This window comes from Brienomyrus brachyistius, chromosome 15 (assembly GCF_023856365.1).
Source record: "Brienomyrus brachyistius isolate T26 chromosome 15, BBRACH_0.4, whole genome shotgun sequence".
NCBI lineage: Eukaryota > Metazoa > Chordata > Actinopteri > Osteoglossiformes > Mormyridae > Brienomyrus > Brienomyrus brachyistius.
The window spans coordinates 5,795,088-5,812,406 of NC_064547.1; the positions used below are offsets into that span (position 1 = coordinate 5,795,088).

Sequence of the window (17,319 nt, forward strand, 5' to 3'; positions counted from 1 at the left end):
GTCTGTCTCTGCCTGTCTGTCTGCGTGTGGCTCTTTGTATGTCTGTGTATGTGTAAGTACACATCTCTTTGAGCGCATGTATGTGCACGTATGCGTCTCTTTTTAAGGGTGTATATCCAGACCTCTCACCTCTCCCAGAGTACCCAGGTAATTTCGCTACCACAACCCCGCTCCACTTGGTTGGCAAATTTAACCACCTGCCCCCCTCCCCCCCAGAGACTTTTCATTTTCAATATTGTCCAGACATTATACCACGTCATACCATATTTAAAAATGGAATTGGAATATGTCTCAAAGCTTATGTATCTGTGTATATGGTGTCTGTTTATTCATTCATTTCTGTGAATTAACCTGTATGTGTGCGATATATATATGTGTGTGTGTGTGTGGGTCTGAGTATTTCTGTGTACCTACATGTCATTATATTTGGCTGAGTGTATGAATGTGTTTGTAAATTTGCGTGTGTGTATGTGTGCCTGTTTATTCTGCGTACCTGCATATTATCTGTGTATCTGCCTGTGTAAGTGTGACTTATGTAACTTGCCTGTTCGGTGAGGATTCAAGCTGCTGTATGAAAATGGTCTCCTGCGTGTCCCAGGCCGGCCGCTCTGTTCCCGGAGACAAGCTGCCGCTGACCTGCACCCTGAGTGAGCAGCAGCGCCTCCTGAGTGACCTGTCCATCCAGACCTATCAGCAGCTCCTCTCCATCACCGAGGCCCGACTGCAGCCCATGATCGGTACGCCTCTGACGGGCACCGCGGCGTGTGCACGTTTCGTCTTTGTCCTCCGCTGCTATGCTGTCCTTTGTTTTGCGACTCTACTGCGGTTTCCCTCTTTTTAAAGTACTACACTCCATTTCTATGCTCGATTCTAACCTCCGTTTGTATACAGCAACCCCGTGCTTCTTTAGTGCAGGTTGTGTGAATCCCTTTGCACACGACATGTAGCTGTGGATGGATGGATGGATGGACGGACGGGCGGGCAGGCCGGTGTTAATGCCTGCCTAGGGCTAATGTGTCCCCTTCCTCCTGCTCAGTGCCCGCCATCCTGGAGAGTGAGATGATCCCAAGCCTGGCAGCTTCGGGAGGGAAGCCAGTCGGCTCCCGCAAGCGGGCAGGGTCTGACTCCAAGTCCGGCACTGCGGAGCCCATCACCATGGCGACGGTGCTGCGGGAGCTGGGTGCGCTGTACGCGGCGCTGTCCCGCCAGGCGCTGCCCCCTACCCTGCTGGAGCAGACCTTTCGCCAGCTCCTGCACCTGCTGGCCGCTACCGCCTTTAACAACCTGCTGCTGCGTAAGGACATGTGCTGCTGGAGCCGGGGCATGCAGATCAGGTACTTTCTTGGGAGGCAAGTTAACAAGAGTGGTCTTGCCAAGACCACGAGCATGATCTTGGTGTTCTTGGTGCTGAGAAACATCCAGGATCCCATTGGTGGGCTGACTGATCTCAATGTTGACATAGATGTCAACCTAGCTGTAGTCCTGCAGGGTCCTGCACAATAATAATTGTTTGCTGACAAACCATGAGATGGCAAAATTAGGTAAGAACCCTGAGATTTGGCACCTACACCTTAGGCAAAGCCTTTAGCCCCAAATAGCCGAGGGACTGACTGACCCAGGTTTCTCAGCTGCAGATTGCTTTGGATCAAAGAGACTGATAAGTAGAAGCAAAATCTGTCCATCGCGTTCCTCTGCTCCTCCTAGGCGGCCTGGGCTTAGCTCCACTGGAAGATGGATGGATTTATTTTATAGTCATTATTGGAATCTCTTTTAAAATGACATAAGGTGTTGCAGCTGACAGATTCTCCTGATTTTATCTTTCAAGGTATAATGTGAGCCTCCTGGAGGAATGGCTTCGCAGCAAAGGGCTGCAGACAGGGGGCGCTATGGCATCCTTGGAGCCTCTGATCCAGGCTGTCCAGCTGCTGCAAGTTAGCAAAAGATCAGACGCTGACGCACAGGCCCTTGTCCAGACCTGCACTGCTCTCTCCAGCCAGCAGGTGGCGTTTGAACTTGAGCTCATTTCGCCAGTTGCAGTGCCATCAGAGAATGACATTTAACTCGCTGGCATGAATTTTTTCGCAGATTGTGAAGATTCTGATGCTATACACCCCTCACAGCGACATTGAGGAGAGGGTGACACTGAATTTCATTCGCACAGTGCAGGTACAGCCCACAGAGCCGTCGGAAATGGGGGGAAGGGGGCAGCCCCGCTGTCCTGCTGAAACATGTGTGCCCAATGCAATTACATCACGATACACATCGTAGCCCCCGCCACCAGTGCAAATTCGCCCCCCCCCCCTCCTTCTGACAGCACAGACATTTGCTGATTATCTAACAACGTTGGTTAATTTTAGCCACCTCAGTGCCTGTCGTTTCCGGACTTCCGTGTCGTACTGCTCTTCCACATCCCCTTGGATCCTTTCCTTTGCGTGACCACGGGTTCCGCCTGAATGCTAACTTCCCTTCTTTTCTGCATCCTCAGGGCCTTCTGAAGGAGCGGCTCGACAGTCAGCCCCGCCAGCTTCTCCTGGATGTCCGCCGCGTCTTCCCCGTCACGTTCCCTCACTCGCCATCCCCTCTCCTAAGGGCCGACCAGCTGACCATCCCGGATTCTCTCAAGATCTCCTTCCTGCGCAGGGTCTGATGTGACTCATTCGAGGGAAACGCTTGGATCAACAGAATATGTGGCCCTAAGGCAGTTTCCTTATGAGGAAACCATGTGTAAAGATGCAAAAGCCAAACGTTTTCCTCAGAGCGGTATGTGGCCCACAGTGCTAATTGTACGTGACACTAAAATATATGTAATTTATAATACATATATGAAACAGCATTTCGGCCTTAACACCACTGAACACTGTACAGTAATGCTTCATAATGCATTCATAAGCAACATGTAAGTATACTTTAACAACCCTAACCTACCCTAACCCTAACAGCGTTAATATACATTAACAGACATTATATAACAAACATTTTAATCATTTAATAAGAAAAGTTATAGTCTCATAATCATATAATGTTTGTTATTAATGTATATTAAAGCTGGTAAGGTGTTAGGACTTTAGGAATACTTTCACACAGCTTATGAATGTTCTATGAATGCTGAATGTTCTACAAAGGCACAAGGAAGGTGCAGTTTATGTAGAGCTTTACCCAACACAACCGCATGATTATTCTGACTATCAATAAATAAGCAACGATGAATAATTAGTTAACCACAGAAGTACTCAAGACTGAGTGGTAAAATGCTACAAATGCATGAGCTGTGCGTTTTGAACAAAACGTCTGTGGGAGCTGCAGTTCACGTAGTTTGAGATTAAAAGGATCACATTGAAGCCTGCAGAAGTGCATTCTTTCCGGAAGTTTTTATTGGAAGCAGAAACAGCGATGCTGCAATCCCCCACCTCTATCCCCAATAAGAACAATCATAATAATAAAAAAAATTATAAACATCTCTGTATAAAAAAATTCTCTCATGCGTGTACTTTGTACCACTACACATCAGTAATACATATTTATATATTCACAAGCCTTCGAAAAATAGAAAAACCGAAAATTAAATTACTCAGGTTGGAAATAAAATTTAAAAAAAAAAAGAAAAAAGACAATAGTCAGCGAGTCACATCAAAAAGTCACGTGCAGCTAAAGGAAGACGCTTCCCTTCATGCACTCCTTATTTACAGGGTGGGTGTCATTTCTCCTGTCTGCATGCTTGTGTGTTAGTTTTTCTCAGATGTTTTTGTGCTTCGGTCTGTTTATGCACTCTTGCATGCAGGTTCCTGGGTGTCCGTGTTAATTCAAGCACCCACGCTGACCGATTGCAGGCCTTGGGTTTTGGGCATCGATCAAAATCGTCAATGGCATGAACATCGTGCCACAGCTTCCAAAGCAGTTTCCTACACAAGGTTAATTTAGAGAATTTTCTAACGCAGTACCGCCCATACAGATAACGTCAACACTGAAGGGATGTTATTCAACTCAATATTTAACAATATTTACTGCCCAACTGATGTGGCACCAAATGCAAGCTGACTGATAATGAAAATAATGGCATTTACACACAAGCTACAACCAAAACCAGCTGATTATTGGCTCTAATGGCCGAATCCCTGCCATACAGTGAATTCGCATAACTCTTTGTGTCATATGTAGAAGAGGAATGCATCACGGTTTCCCTCTGAGAAGATCCATTTAGCTATTGCCTAAAATTTAGTACCACTAAACACCACCTACACTGTCACATTTAACTCCTGTTTAGTAGCAGTAAACAGCTGTTGCAATTAATGTTTAATATTCTCCTTTTCTTCATTTTGAGATGAAGCATCCATTTGCTGTTTTCCATCCTACCAGCCAAAGGCCGACGTTAGCTATATCTTACCCTGGCATGACATGCGTATCAAGCACTTGTGCTAACATTAATAATTTGTACTGTAAACATTTCAGGACTAATCAGAATGGACGGGTCTGTTTCATTGTTTTACAGAATGCATAGAGGTAAACCGAAATTAACCGCGGGAGACACCGTAAGACGTCGATACGAAGTGCTTTTTGGGGATCAATTTGTGTACTTCCTACGCACACATAGGAACACTCATAGAACAGGGTACAAATGGCACTTCTGGCTACTACTCAGCCAATAGGAGTCCTGCAAAATGTGTCAGACTTTCCTGATAGGTTCACTGGACGTAATACTCCCAAACCCAAAGAGAATCAGCTGACTCATCTATACTCAGGATAACAAACTGACTACCTCAACAGGTTCACTTGAAGATGTCATGCTCTCCAAATGTGGGGATTCTGAAATATTATCTGATAATAAATCCTAAGGAAGACGCATGTCTTCATTACACCCTCACCTTTGCTTGGGACACTTTCTTCTAATGGCGGGGAGGAAAAGGCTGGTGTCATCTGCGTCACTGGTGCCACCACAGCCCGTGGTGACGGGGGGGGGGCCCAGGGGGGCCCACCCATGTTGGCGATCTCGTCTCGGCTGCCAAGCAGTGCGGATTTCGGAGGGGAAGTGGTCGGGTAGCCCTTTGCGTCTGTCCCGGCAGCCCGGTCTGCGTGCGTAAGTCAGACAGGTGCCGGGGGACTGTCGTTGTGCTTTCCCGGAGGGGGTACAAGTAGGGGAGAGGAGGGTAGGTTAGCAGGACCGCAATGTTGCCGTGGCAATCCACCCACGTTGGTGTTACACTGGGTCAGGAAATGGAGAATGCGCGTTCTTCTGGAAACAAAATGGTGAACATCTTCAACATCTTCATGCCCACTGCATTTTTGCTACGATGTGCTGCCCAGTTTCAGGTCTCTGCAGTGGACTGTAACTAGCTAAGCAGCGGGCAAATATTCGGCAATGGATTTGCCACTGTCCCCGCGTAGTAGACGATTGGCAAGGTTCTCAAGTTGACTGCCTAGACCGATACGGCTTTCACTTAACACCGCTGTCCTCTCTTATTTGGCCTCGGCCACTATTGGCGATACATTGGTCTACTGGCCTCCGCCGACCACGATCAACAAGGACACGTCTATTTCATGCTGGAGGAAAAGCGCTTTCATCATGCGGAGAACTACATATATACACAGAGAAGGGTGGCCGACAAGACAGGGCAGCATGTCGCGGGGGCGGGGCTCCTGGACATGTGTAGAGACACATGGAGGTAGTTACTCTCACTAATGCATGACATCTACACATAAAGCTTAGGAGCAATCTTCTTTTTTCTCATGTGAAATATCACTTAAATGACGATAACTGGAATTGCCTTAACCCTTTGACACTTCATGAAGATTCCATATGCAACACCGAGGAATATAAGGTCTGTAGAGCTCGCCTAGATGTGGCTCCAAATATCTTGTTTTTTTTGTTGCCCAGCGTTGAGATTGTGTGGCTGATGGGCTTGAAGGAGTTTGAGGAGTAAAGAAACAGAGGGACACCGATCCTGACTATCTGTCCCAGAATGTTCATACGTTAATATCAGGGATGTGCACAGTACAGCCTCCTGTGCGGATTCATCTGCTCAGACAATGCAGATAGAGGAGGATTTGGAGTAGAGAGGAGAGAAGTGAGATCAGAGCGTGAGAAGGACAGGACATCGTGGGGGAATAATGCTCTTTTCTCAGCTTCATACACGCTACCGTATCTCGATATTTTAGATTTTACTTCATCAGCTAAAAATATAACATATTTTATACACAGTTAAATATAATTTTACTCTGCAAGTCTGACGTTTTTTTTCAGTTGGCGACTGACAACATCAAATATTGGAACCTTGAGGTGGACGTCTGGCTCAATCGAAAAGTGCGACTGATAGAATTTCGGCGCCACCAACTGACGAAGTAGAGTAAGGTCTGTCTGGATCAAATGCATGTTTCTTTATGAAAGAGACACTTGCACTAATGTAGCGTTTATGTTTCAGACTGGAAGGCGGAACAGGCAGCTGCTCCTCGGCAGTGTGAGTGGAAAGGTGAGTGGAAAGACAGAGGGCAGTATGCTGTTGGCTGCAGAGCTCATATTCACAGTTAGGGGGCGCCTTCACCTCAGTCCCTAGCTCCCCCTGCCCTCTTCGGCAGAGCGCTGGTCGGACTTGAGCTTGACGAACTCCTTGGCCACGTCGTCGTTGTTGCGTTGTGACAGGATACGCAAGACGGTTAGGCCTGTCTCGTCCATGTGGACCCGCTTTCCCAGGGGCAGCCAGCAGGCGGCGCTGCCACGCGCCACAATGTCCTTCAGCTGCATCACCGCCATGCCAACTGTGCGGTCTTCCCGGGCGAAACAGTAGTCCTTCACGCACACCTGCAGTTCGTAGCACTCGGGCCCCACCTCGCTGCTGAGAGTGCTGGGGAGGAAGGTTACAGCTCGCTTACTGCAAACCAGTGTGATATCTAACACAGAAACCTCATTACATTACGAGTCCAAAAAAAGGCACCTTAAAGAGAGAGCCTCGTAAATCAGTACTAAAAGGTATTACAGCGACGGATACTTCACAATCAAGGACAAAATGGTGGTGAGCCAAGACGACGCCTGCGTCCAACTTACAATTGGAAGGTTTCATTGTATTTAGGAGCCCAACTGTTGTTTTTGGATTTGGTGGCAAATTTTCTCTTCTTGTCGCTGAGATGCGGCCCAATGATATAAACCTCCACGAAGGGACGGAAAATTCCAGATGTCTGCCACCTCAAATCGTTCGCTGCCACCACTGAGGAGGGAACAGAGAATGTCACTAGCACCGGTAACAGTTACTCAACGATACTACGTATTATATGGTACGTAGTACATATATAGTATGTCGCACTTAATGGCCCTTGAATAGTCTTATGATGTTCTTAATTTATTAACGGTTATTGTGCAATTGTTGTGTAGCTCCTGCTTACATTCACACCTGGGCTTTTGTTGGAAGCTCAGCCTAGCTGACTCCTTCATAGGACAAATGTTGGAAATGTGCTGTTTGCCTCACTTGTATGTTCCACTGGACAGAGATGTCTGCTAAATGTGTAGAATGTAAATGTAGAATATGCTCAGGTAGCATAATGCTTAGGTGGTCCATGTGGGAGAGTCTCACCTTTCACTGTGACCTTGTGTTCGCCTGTGTTGGGGTGGGTGAAGATCTCCACGTGGATGGAAACTTCTCCCACTGCGTCGTCCACACCTGAACCTGAGAATGAAGCAGGCCAGTACAAGAAGGAACAGGGAATTAGAATAATTAAATCTGTATTTTTCAACAGTGGTGTGGTGCTAATCAAGACGAGTTGCTTCATCTCAACCATCTTCAGTTAGGCACCAAGTGAAAAGTACATTTACGCAGTTCATTAACTCAGGCAGTGCACAGCTAATGATATATGTCAAGAAGAATTGAGATGATGCTTCCTGTCATATGATTAGCCCGTAATCTGGGTTGAGCAGAGGTCACAGCTATGCGTGGGATGCTTTAAATGTATATTTTTATTTTTGGGTATTATTTTCCTTGGGAGGAATCGATCATCAGTGTGGAACAATGCCGTTATACACATTGCTTGCCCACAGCACATCAAAGAGACATGCTCCTAGACAGCTGCCATCCATAGCTGCAGTTTGGCTGTACTAGCCAACGAGACTCTGATGCAAAGCAGGAAAAATGGGCCGTGGGAAACAGGATGTGTTAGAGGAGATATTCGGATTATTAGGTGGTCGTCGTCTGTTGTCCTTCAGTTCGCCGGAGCAGGCAAGGTGTAGAAGAGTCGCATGCTGACATGTATCCGGTCAGATCCATTCCTGGATTCTCCTTGATCAGAGCAGGCATAAGGAGGAGGTGATTGTTGAAACGGGTCTTACAATCCAGCCCGGGCTCTGTAGAACCTGAGAGCAGCCCATTCACTTATGGACTTTCGTCATGCAGAAACTAATCTGGCGTCGAGTGCAGAGGATACAGAGAACCATCTGGAAAGCCAGCGTAAATGACTGGGCTGCATGAAGAAGGTTTGAATGGCTCACTCTGTAACTGTACTGAGAGAGAAGATCCTACAGTCTTTCCAGGCATACAGCCTCCCCAGACGGCACTCGCATGGGTCTCTCAGTGCCAGTCAGTGTGCCAGTCACATTGCAGGGCATCTCTGTCTTTGCTGATTTCGGTTCTGTTGGAGCCCTGGGCAGGATAAGGCCTCAGTTCCATGCTATTGGTTCTGGGAGGCATGCGGTGCGGCCCAGTTTGTCTGCGGGGGGGGGGGGGGGGGGGCATGTCAGCTGGGACGCAGGAAGTGACAGAGCATTACAGCTGATCTCAGCTTAGCCGCTAAACTTTATTCCTGCAGCTGGAAGACAATCATCAGCTCTCTTCCACACCACTGATATCATATCCATCTGTCCCTCTCAGTGAGAATTTCTCCAAATGACAATTTTCTTGTCCAGTGAAGCTAACATCAGGACCAGGACCAGTTAGTTGGAAGAATATCTAAATATATCAAGGTGACTCAAACCGTGCCCCCCACCAAATCCTATGATATGACTGAGTGCTATGATTCATGTCCACTTAGATGAGCTACCATCTCACTGCATAGCACCACCTAACAAGAGGCTGTCATGCATAAAAGAAAATGGAAACGTTTTAGCAGATGAAAATGTTTTTAAAATATCAAATCGAGAGCTTGCTTATGTACCCAGTAAGTGCGAGTGTTGCTGTTTGAGATTCTTATTTCCTGAAGGTGAGGTGGTGCACGAACCACATACAGCCCCTAGGCTCCGCCCAGAGGGAAACGGTTTTGCTGGGTGATTAAATGTAGGCCAGTAAACAGGCCAATGAAGTACCCTCCTTTAGCAACGGGGGGGCGGGGGGGGGGGGGGGGGCAGCTATGTCAGTACCAGCAGGACGTCACTGCATGCAGTGAAAGGTTCCCCGTTTGTGTTTTCCTCAGGAGAACTAACAGCTGGTTTAGGGGGTCCTCATTCCTTCATAATTTTGCCAGAGATTACAGGCAGAAACATGTTAGGTGATGTTGAGACAGGGTCCTGTTCTCTGATATGTAAGAATGATATCAAGTGGAGTTCCAGTGTGCTGGCTGACTTCCCGCTAAGAGGGATGTTCCTGAGGCCAAGTACAGCAGCAGAAAATCTTACTCTTCTACCTTTAAGATGAGTCGCTTGCACCATGCACACGTACTGTAAATATATGCATAGCGTAAGGTTTAACTGTGTGTCAATCTAAGTCCTTACTCGACAAGTAAATCCTGATTAGAAATTTGAATTCGGCACTGTAAGATTCACACCAAAGTAAAAATTTGTTGGCCAGTACAATCCATCAGGACGGATCTGGGAAGTGTATTTGATTATACCTGACCCACCTATGCATGTGACTCTTAACTAAAAAACCAGTGCCATGGGGGGGGGGGGGGGGGGAGGGCGGCTTAGGGCCCTGCAAGATATGGAACATACTTGCATTGCTCTGGGTTGGGGGCCCGATACGATCATGGGGCCCAAAACCTATAGCAGCACCCCTGATCCTACATGAGATTGAGGCAAACACTCGTTAAACTTGCCTGAATAAAATAATAATCCCTTAATTGAAGGTAATGCAAACACAGTCTGACAGCTAGAAAGAGTGCACCAAACTTTGCAGAAAAATCCTTTCTAGTCTTCATATCACCTGGGTTACGATTAAGAAAATGGGGTCACTGCAAGCTGCAAACTAGAAGTACAGGTTTTTACAAGAATAGATCTGAAAATACCAGGTGGTGTCCTATTTTGAATCTATGTGACAGTGACTCCTACAGGGAAAAATAGGGCTGATGGAAATATGTGGGATTGGATGATCCTCTTAGGGTGATAGCATTGGCCACGCCCATATGATGCGAATGGGAATGAATGCATGGTTCCTGACTCCAAGCGGAGGAGAAATCAACTGTGGAAGGGGGATGTTAACCCCAAAGAGGCTACCCAGGAGTGACAAAGGAGCGCCCCCTGCAGACAAACTGAGCCAGCCATCGTTTCCATCCAACATTCATAAAGACCAAGCAAAAAGTGAGACCCTTACATTCTTAGCCCGTCACGACAGAAATAAACGCAGATACTTACCCAATCGCTCAATCAGTCAGTCATGTGCACGCACAGGCATAAGAATGGCCGCTACCGAGCCCCGCAACGGAGGCGTACGCGGAACATCACCGGGCCGCGCCCCCACACCCAACTGGCGTTCTCTGATGTCTCAGAGGTGACGTCCGGTCACGCCTCTTAGGGTTCAGAACTCCCATACATACACACATATGTATGTCCACAAACTCAGCAGTTCGTACATGCATGTGTGTACACAACACACACATCAAGCCATATGCTATGTGTGTGTGTGTGTGTGTGTGCGCGAGCGCTTTCAATGCCAATGGGCAGCTTTGTTCTTGGAAGTCCGGCTAATATGGGCCTGGAGGCCCCAAGGACACACGTACCCTTCTCTGGGTACGTATCCTCGGAAAGGGTGTATCTCACCCCTTTCCCTCCGTGAACTAGCGGAGAGACGGGGGAATGGGAGGGAAAGAAGAGAAGGGGAGAAAAAAAGAGCAGAAACAGAAGACAAAAAATGAAAGGAGCAGAATCAGAAAAAAGGGCAGTTAGAAGTTAGAAGGCTCCCAGATCTCTAACCTCCCTCTTCTATGGAAACCGCTCAGTGCAAAGGAAACTCACCCGCAAGAGTGTCAAAAACACTCTGTCTGACTGCTACTCTACTGCGCAATGTGGGAAATAAACCCTCTCGGCTTCCTTTAGTCAGGTTTCCATACTTATATAAAGGCCCAGGAAGCACCAGGGATATCGGTACCGCATCAGCATTACCACAGTTGGGAGCTGATAACAGCTAAGCTGAATTAACGAGAAAAGGCTGTATGGAAAATTTCAGTTCTGTCATTATTAAATAGGGCCCAGGATTATGAAGAGCCTGAAAGTCCAGCATGCGCGAAATTTCCGCTCTACAAATATTAATAAAAGATAAACCATATGCTGTTTTTAAAGTAAGCAGCTTTTGGAAAAACGAGAAGATACAGTGAGAACAGGGGCCTATCAGAGCGAGGGTTTGGATGTGAAGGCTGAGGAGCCAGATCAAAGGCGCTTAAACAAAGGGGTTAGGGGCTGAGGAGGATGAGAGAGGAGGGAGCGTACTCTGTGCATTCTGTGACTGGACGAAGGTCTTGATGAGCTTGTCTGTGGCCTGAGTATAGAGGGAGAGGGCGTAGTGCAAGGACTGCAAGTCTGGACTCTTCTCCAGGAAGGTCTTCTTCAGCCCCACTCCGCCTGCATGGAAGTATTGCTAGGAAAAGAGGTACAGTAATGACATCCGTCAGACTGGCACAGGCAGGGCTGCATGATGTGGCCAAATCTCCTTCACAGATGAGTGATGCGATACTGGAGGATACCATTAGGCAAAAGGCAAAAACCTTTTACTGCATGTCCGAATTACTGACTACACTCAATTGACCAAAAGGCGTCAGGATTTATAATTTGCTGCTATTATCTCAAAATGTACCTGTCAAAACATGTTTATCTGCGTATAAAGTAAATAACTTGAGCCTGAATGGAGCTACACAATCACTGGGTGCTTCTCAATACGTGTACTTCACCATATTTGTGTTCTCTCATACCCGTTTTACGTCATCGTCCACTGCTGGAGATCAGTTCTGATACTAAGAACGGAGATACAGAAGACGGTAAAAGTTCCCAGATGTCGTTCTTGCCTCGCCCCAGATATCAAGGATGCATCTGGTGCATCCTCTCCAAATGAGAACAATCCCATGATTCATTGCGGCGTAAGTTCATTCTGAGGAGGGAAGTTAGCAAGACCGCTCTTGCCGAGAGCACAAGTACGATCCTTGCATTCTTGGTATTGAGAAACACCCACTATGTGCCTGTAATATCAAGCATGCAGCTGTTGGCTCCTTTGTGACATCGGGATACAAGACCGGAAGAGTCCTGACAGGAAGGGACGTGGTGGAGCACCTTGATGGTATCCAGGGCCAGTTCCACCACGGCACACTGCTTGGGGGACAGTGCTTTGGCCTCCTCACGCACCATGTGCTCCTGGAGAAAGACAGCAGGACTTTAAGAGGCAGAGAGCAACCAATCGCACTTCCTATGGTCTTTCGGAGGAACACGAGCCCCAGAATGACTAAACCGCTAACACTGAACCATACCTTGAGCTTGGAGAGCTGCCCCAACTCCTTAGCAGCGTTGAAGATGAGCTGGGTTCCCTGGTGGAGAGAGGAGGAGAAAGAGAGAGAGGCTGCATTATCATCACAGGACACTGCAGCCCGTCAGCAAATCACAATAAAGACGGCAGTCACAGACTGAGAGGTCAGAGGAGGTTAGATAACACCACGACACGCGCAGAACTCCGTATGCGCACAAACATGCACGCCTGCATGCTCTCAATCCTCATGACCCACAGCGGAGGGACCTCCCTGTCTTCCAGAGATGCACACACACGTAGCAAGGCAGCGCAGACGGAAGTCACGGCATGGACACAAACTCAACAGAGAGAGACAGAAAGTCACAGGTCACAGCGACCAGTGACCCCCATGCCGTAAGTGATGGGACTACGGGACTCATCATGTAGACAAGACTCTGGAAACCTTTTAACAGGATATAACAACGAATGAACAAGTTCCTAAAAGTCAATTACAACATGCTGGTGAAAAAAAAAGAAAAATGCCCTATTCAATCAGTAACATAAACATCCTAGATTAAACATCCACTTTTAGACATAGTGAGTTCCAAATCCATGAAGAACAATCGATGTGGATCCAAGGATCATAGCAAGCTGTCAGAATGGTCATTAGTAGCAACTAGTCCAGTGTTTCTAAACTCATTACTCGGGGACCCCATAACAGGGTACATTTTGGCTCCTTCGCAACTCCTAAAACACCTGTACCAGGTATTCAGCGTTTTTGATTGGCTGGGAGCTGGAAGAAACCAAAAATGTGAATTGTGCGGGGGGTCCCAGAGGACTGGGTTGAGAAACACTGGACTAGTCCAACACAATCTGTTTGTGTGTGTCACCAGTGCGTTCTGTGTTTTTAATGCTAAGGTCAGACGTTAGATGTTTGATATGCCGGGGGTGTGAGGCAGGCAGACAGGCAGCTAACTGAGAAGAGGCACAACAGAGTGGCAGGACTACACCATCTAAAAACAAAGGTGAGCAAGAGCTGCATCCACCCATTTGTTTCGATGAAGAGCCAAGTAACACAAAGTGGAAAGACGGAGAGAGAGAGAAAAAGAGGGACAGGACACATTGATCTGAAGTGTTTTAATTCTTACATCACTGTGACAAGCAAGCTTCACCCTGCCCTGCAAAGAGAGGATAGTTGTTAACGATGCAGGAAAAGCCACTCCCCCAGGGTCTGATTGGATGACGATGTAACCTATTGAAACATCGCAACCTATCTGTTACAGCCAATCAGCCCTGCGCATTTAAATAAAAGGTGTGGTACATACCAAACTAATGAACTCAACACAATTTATTTGACATATCAGAAACGTGGATACTGATATTGTTATTTTTAAATCGAATGACTCGTAATTAACTCCCTCGTGCAAAAAAAAAAGCATTTGACATGGAAAAAAACAAAACAAAAATGAGTGTCACTAGTGCAGTAGTCATTGCTGCGTATATCTTCATGTTAGAATATGGAGACTGTACTCCAAATCACACCAATGTCACCCAGCAGGGTGGCTGATTGAGACACAGAGAATGTACACTGCCTGGAGAGATGGAAGAACTGGAAATCTGGCAATTCTTATGGAGTTATAGTAAAAAAAACACTTTACTTAAGGCCATGCTTTAGTAATTTATAAACATATTCTTAACCTATAATATTGCATTCATAAAGCATTATGAACATGGCTAAAAATACGTATGAAAAGACATAACACATTAAAGTCATGTTTATTATGCATTATGACTGCTCTATGAATCTCTCATCTATAATACACGACAAATACCTTTATAATGGAGTACAAAGCATCCTTAATGCTCATACCAACCATTATAATGCATTAAAAAGATATCTGTTGTGCATTCCAGATAAGAGCTTCATAATGCATAATACACATGGCTATAATGTGTTATGCTATTTTCCTAAATATTTACAGCCATACTTATAATGCTTTATGAATGTATTATAATGCACTATGGTTGTGTTTGTAAATAAGTAAAAACATGGCCTTAAGTAAAGTGTTACCAAAAAAGATGTTTCACAAATCCAGTTGTAAAAAAAATCCAGTTTGTAGAACATCCAATCAAACTGCATAATCATAACAACAAACCAGTAATGCTTTACATTAATTGCACCTTCATAATGCATTCATATGATAATAACAAACATTATAATCATATAATGCTTGTTATTAATGTATATTAAAGCTGTTAAGGTATAATGTTCTATGAATGCATTATGAAGGTGCAACGAATGTTCTATAAATACATTATAAAGACATTACGAAGGTACAGTTAACGTAAAGAACCTTTAAAGTTCATCTGCGGAATTTTTGAGGCAGTAACCAAAAAAATGAAGATAAAAGTGAGCAACTAGACTTTTTAATTAGCATCTATGGTGGAACGATGAGCTATAACAATGTGTGCGTGTGTGAGTGCATTTACGCCTACATAGGACGTTGCATTTGCGTGTCAATTTACACAGGCTGTTTACCATGCAGTCCACCGAGAATAGGAGGGTATACAGCGAGCGCTGAATAAACACCAGCTATACTCAGCTCTTCATTAAGATTAATCCAAACAGGGTAAGACAACAGAGAACGGCCTTGATGATAATGTACAGCAAAATTTAAGCTTTGCCTTCCCCCTAAAATAAATCAAAGGAAGGTTTCTCGAACGTAAAAACATGGAACCATACCAAGACAGGCAAACACAGCAGACCTGTATCGACATGAAGTGCAGACTACAGTGGATTAAGTAGTCCACACGCAAGCAACGGATCCACATGGGGGACAATTCAAACAAGGGCAGGGTGGAGGAGGAGAAGAGGGGAGGGGAAGGGCAATATATATTAAACAACAGCACTGAAGTAACCCAGAGAGAGATCCCAGGACACGGTGCAGGAGTACAAGGCAACACTGGTGGCAAAAGAGAGTCACTTCCGAAAAAGAGAGCGTAAGATAGAGACAGAGAGAGGGAGAAAGGCAGTGGGAGGCAGGAAGAACCCAATCGGGGGCTTGAGAGAGAGGGAGGAAGGCCTGGTCAGAGTCAGTCAGGAATGCACCATGCTATTGCTGCAGATAGAGAGGAGGCTAGGACAGAGGGCCAGACAGAGACCAGGACAGAGGATGCAGAAACGAGGATGAAACCTGAACCCGTGTGGAGAAGACGGGAGAAGACGTGACGTGGAGGAGAGAGGAGGGGAGCCTGGCAGCCATACATAGCAAAGGACTGAGCACCTGCACTGACAGACTGCGGACAGACAGACACACAGAGGAGTGCCGTACTTACAATCATCTGTGGTGGGAGAGCGGTGGGCGCAGGATGTAATAATCAGAAAGAAGGGTCAGTCAGGCCGCAAAAGAGCCCCAGATCAGCCAACCAGCATCAGTCAACAATCCCAGGGGCCACTGGGAAGCCGTGCTGCCCAACAGCGAGGCTACGCTGAGGCACAAGCTCCTGGAGCGGCTCTCATGTTACACCAGCAGCAGCCCAGCCTGGCCTTGGAGCTGCCGGTTGCCGCGGCCCTCAAGTCGCTCTTGGTTGGATGTTAGTGGTCACATGACTGACCACCAACTGACTTCATATAAGCGAATCTCTGCTGGGGAGGAACCGTGCTAACAAGAGACTCTCAAACTCTTTCTGGCTATTCTCCAAGAGAAGGATATGGGGCTCTTTTCAAATAAAAAGACAGATATATCAAAATAAAATTTTATATATATATATATATAAATAAAAATGGACAAACATATAATGCTCAAACCAAAAGTCACAGTTCTGAGTGGAACAATTTCTGCATCACTCGAAAGAAAAATCTATCCATCTTCCTCCCGGTTATTCAATACCGGGTCAATACCAAACCAAAAATGTATGCAAATGTTACATCTAAGGCTCACTTTAGAATGGAAACAAAAAGGTTTCGCAAGACAGAAACTGTGACTTATGGCCTCGAGAACAACTTTGAGCCAGGGATATAATGGAATGGTGCACTCCCTTGTCTGTCGCCAAATGGCTTCAGTTAGAATGGATTTTGTAATGGAAACTTGGAGGGTTCTCTGCTGGTAGGTAAGTGGGCTGGGATATTGCAGGTCTTTCCTCCTTCAGGGGGACTACAATGACCTTCGGATGCAGGAAATCACACAGCCTGGACTGCGTCAGGCACTCCCATTCTCGCCAGTGCGAGCAGACGCCCCGCGGCAGGACCTGACAGCACCGTCCTCCTCCGGTCGCTCTTCCACATCCTAAGGAGCCGTCGCAGACTCTCGGCGACGTCTGAGCCAGACCCTTATCGGCAGCGTGCGGCTGCAGTACGGTTGCGGTGCTCGAACAGAGTCCCGTATGTGCAAGTGTGTCCTGGGGCATTGGGCGGCACTAACCGTTTGGTCGGTCAGAGGCGGCAGCACAATAGTTTTCTCCATGGTGTTCATCACCAGCTTCCACAGCTCCTTCAGCACTCGCTTCAGCACGGTCTTCTCACAGATCTTAGCGAACAGCGTCAGGCTGGGTGACGGAGACAGAGAGACCCACGTACCTCAGCTATGGTTAGCTAAATCCAAAATCTCTAAAATTCCATTATTTCAGAAGAAAATACAATATACAGAAAAAACAATCAGTGTTTAATATTTTTAATGGGCTTATGCAGATTGTTTGTCAGCCAGGCAAA

General features: G+C 46.5%; 2 protein-coding genes across 6 annotated transcripts in view; one reads left to right on the top strand and one right to left on the bottom strand.

Annotated features, from left to right (window-relative positions):
• The window catches only part of si:dkey-110c1.10 (unconventional myosin-Vb), a 22,071-nt gene extending 18,615 nt beyond the window's left edge, over window positions 1-3,456 (top strand). For all 5 annotated transcript variants that reach the window (XM_048976635.1, XM_048976637.1, XM_048976636.1 and 2 more), the window contains 5 exons: window positions 599-737; window positions 1,037-1,334; window positions 1,826-2,000; window positions 2,086-2,166; window positions 2,486-3,456. In XM_048976635.1, coding sequence (XP_048832592.1) covers window positions 599-737; window positions 1,037-1,334; window positions 1,826-2,000; window positions 2,086-2,166; window positions 2,486-2,647 — 855 coding nt within the window. In that variant the 3' untranslated portion in view covers window positions 2,648-3,456. The remainder of the gene's footprint in view (window positions 1-598; window positions 738-1,036; window positions 1,335-1,825; window positions 2,001-2,085; window positions 2,167-2,485) is intronic.
• unc13a (unc-13 homolog A (C. elegans)) overlaps window positions 3,350-17,319 on the bottom strand; it is a 49,467-nt gene continuing 35,497 nt past the window's right edge. The window contains 8 exon segments of the mRNA XM_048976642.1: window positions 3,350-6,833; window positions 7,034-7,193; window positions 7,557-7,649; window positions 10,903-10,959; window positions 11,609-11,756; window positions 12,443-12,523; window positions 12,637-12,693; window positions 17,033-17,156. Coding sequence (XP_048832599.1) covers window positions 6,542-6,833; window positions 7,034-7,193; window positions 7,557-7,649; window positions 10,903-10,959; window positions 11,609-11,756; window positions 12,443-12,523; window positions 12,637-12,693; window positions 17,033-17,156 — 1,012 coding nt within the window. The 3' untranslated portion in view covers window positions 3,350-6,541.